The following is a 2,458-nucleotide window of genomic DNA, read 5'->3' on the forward strand; positions in this document are numbered from 1 at the left end:
CCTGGGGGCACAGCGGGGGGGGTCACAGTGGGGAGGGGGGGTCCAAGCAGCCCATCCCTTCCCACCCCCGGCACGGGGGCCTCACCTTGAAGGGGACGTGGGGACCGGCTTTGGGGAAGGCGTGCGCCAGCAGGAACATGTCATCCACACCGATGCCCAGCGCCAGGAAGGGCAGCACCTGCCAGGGCCCAGGCTTCAGCACCCAAAATGTGGCCCCCACGGGGGTGCCCAGCACCGGGGGCAGGCGGGCAGGCATGCACCCCTCCCACCAGTCACCCATCCAAGCGCTGCCCTAAGCCCACCCTGCTTAGCATAGGAGACAGCCCGCCTCCCCATCCTGTTGAGCCGCCACGCCAAGTGCCCGATGCTGTGCCGTGGTGCAAAGGATTGTGGGCAGAGCCCCGCCGGGCCGCCCGTGCCCCCGTACCTGCGTGGTGGCCGCGTTGAAGGCGATGCCGAGCAAGGAGCAGAGCCCAAGGCCGGAGGCCACGGACAGGGCCACGAGCAGGACGCCGGCCAGGCCCACGGCGCCCTGCGACTTGGCGCAGTCCCAGCGCAGCATGGTCACGCAGGCGTAGGCCAGCTGCGGGCAGAGCGGGCAGGGTGAGCCGCGGGCGAGCGGCCAGGGTGGGGGGGCCGGGGCCGGGGGTGCGTACCATAAGGAGGTAGCCGCCGGCCACGCGCACGGCGCTGACGTCGGAGAAGGACTTCATGATGTCACTCAGCGTGGCGCTGGAGAAGGCGTGGACCACCTGCGAGCTGTTCCCCGGGACCGCGGCCTGCGCCACCTGCCGGGCACGGGACCCGTGACCCCCGGCACGGCCCCTGCCCCCCAGGGAGCCCGAGCCCCCCCGGCCCCGCACCTCCACGAAGGCCCGCTGCCAGGCCTCCAGGATGGCGCCCGCCTTCTCCTCGCTCCAGTTGAGGTCGTGGATCTCGTAGTCGTCCTTGAAGTGCTCGTACAGCTGCCGCGGGCTCATCAACAGGAACATGCTCTGCAGGGCCTCGGCGCTGTGGGGGGCACCTGGTCAGGCTGCCCCTAGCCCCCCCCGCCCCCCACTTCCTCTGCCCACGGGGGACACGTGCAGCGCCGCGCGCAGGCCCCAGCCTCGTGTCACGCTCACCTCTGCAGCCGGCCCTGCGGGTCCCTGGTGGCGCCGCCCAGGATCAGCTCCTCGTGCCACCGCATGAACTTGCGGGAGAAGCCGTGGCAGCCGCCGGCCAGCTCGGCTGCCACGTCAGGGCTCTGCGGGGCAGCGGGCGTCAGTGGGGCAGATGCGGATGCGGCCGGACCCAGGGGCGGTGGCAGGGGGCTCCGTTCCCCACACCCACGCCCGGCACCGACGGGTGGAAAGGGGACACGCGCGTGCAGGCCCACGCAAATACACATGTGCTCACACCCTCACAGGTGTGTGAGGTTACACCCGGAAGGACCATGATACAGGTACGTACACCCAGACATTCACGTGCATGCACACACCCACACATACACCTCGCACATGCTCAGACATGCGCACACGTACACGCACACACACACACACACACACACAACACTGACACATGTATACACACCTCTCTCACATACAGGCACCCCCCCGCAACATATGCACACCCCGGCACACACAGGCTACATCCACACACACACGTGCATACACCGGCTGTCACAGATGCACGCACCCACACGACCTTGCATATGCACACACCCCTCACACACAGGTGCATGCGCCCCCACACCCGCCAGCCGACGCTGCCCGAGCCGTGGCCTGGGGCCTGCGCACCTGCTGGGTGCGGCGGTTGGGGGCGCTGGGGGGGCACTGGGCGTCGCTGGGCTGCAGGCAGGGCCGCCCCATGTAGGCCTGCCCCACCTCCGCTTTGTCCAGCAGCTCCCGGAAGCCCTCGAGCGGCGTGAACTGCCCCAGCTCCTCCATCAGCTGCCGGGGGTCCAGGTTGCTCCAGCGGATGTCGGGGCGGCCCCTGCGGGCCCCGGGGCATCAGTGGGAGCCCTGCTCCTTGCCGCCCCCAGGCCCTGCAGGCCCCCACCCCCACCGAGCCAGGTTCGAGATTCCCCCGGGGCCCTGGGAGCGGCTGACCCCCGGGGGGGGCCGCTGGGCCCCTTCCGCAGGTGCGAAAACCGAGGCTCGAAGTCCTTGCAGTGCCCCGCAAGGGGCCACGGCTCGGTGCCCAGCGGCAGCCCCAGCCCGGAGCGCTGTGACCCCCGACGCCACGCCAGGCACTCACGGGAGGTAGGCGGAGCCCCCCTGCAGCTTGGCGCCGTCCCAGAAGCAGTCGAGGGGCGTCAGGATCATGCACGGGAAGAGCTTCTCGATCATCTGTGGGCGGCACCGGGGCGGCGGTGAGCCGCGGGGCAGCGCCACCCCCGCCCCGCCCGGCCCCGAGCCTCACCCGCTCGATCATGCCGTTCTCGATGACGGGCACGCCCGACTTGTAGCACAGCTTG

At 70.6% G+C, this 2,458-nt stretch overlaps 1 protein-coding gene across 1 annotated transcript in view; it reads right to left on the minus strand.

The window, feature by feature from the left end:
- The window catches only part of PTCH2 (patched 2), an 8,265-nt gene that overhangs the window by 5,347 nt on the left and 460 nt on the right, over positions 1-2,458 (minus strand). The window contains 8 exon segments of the mRNA XM_019530616.1: positions 27-178; positions 428-583; positions 657-788; positions 864-1,011; positions 1,125-1,246; positions 1,779-1,974; positions 2,239-2,330; positions 2,404-2,458. The exon segment at positions 2,404-2,458 is cut by the window's right edge and continues 71 nt beyond it. Coding sequence (XP_019386161.1) covers positions 27-178; positions 428-583; positions 657-788; positions 864-1,011; positions 1,125-1,246; positions 1,779-1,974; positions 2,239-2,330; positions 2,404-2,458 — 1,053 coding nt within the window.

This window comes from Crocodylus porosus, unplaced genomic scaffold, assembly GCF_001723895.1.
Source record: "Crocodylus porosus isolate Cpor-Errol unplaced genomic scaffold, CroPor_comp1, whole genome shotgun sequence".
Taxonomy (NCBI): domain Eukaryota; kingdom Metazoa; phylum Chordata; order Crocodylia; family Crocodylidae; genus Crocodylus; species Crocodylus porosus.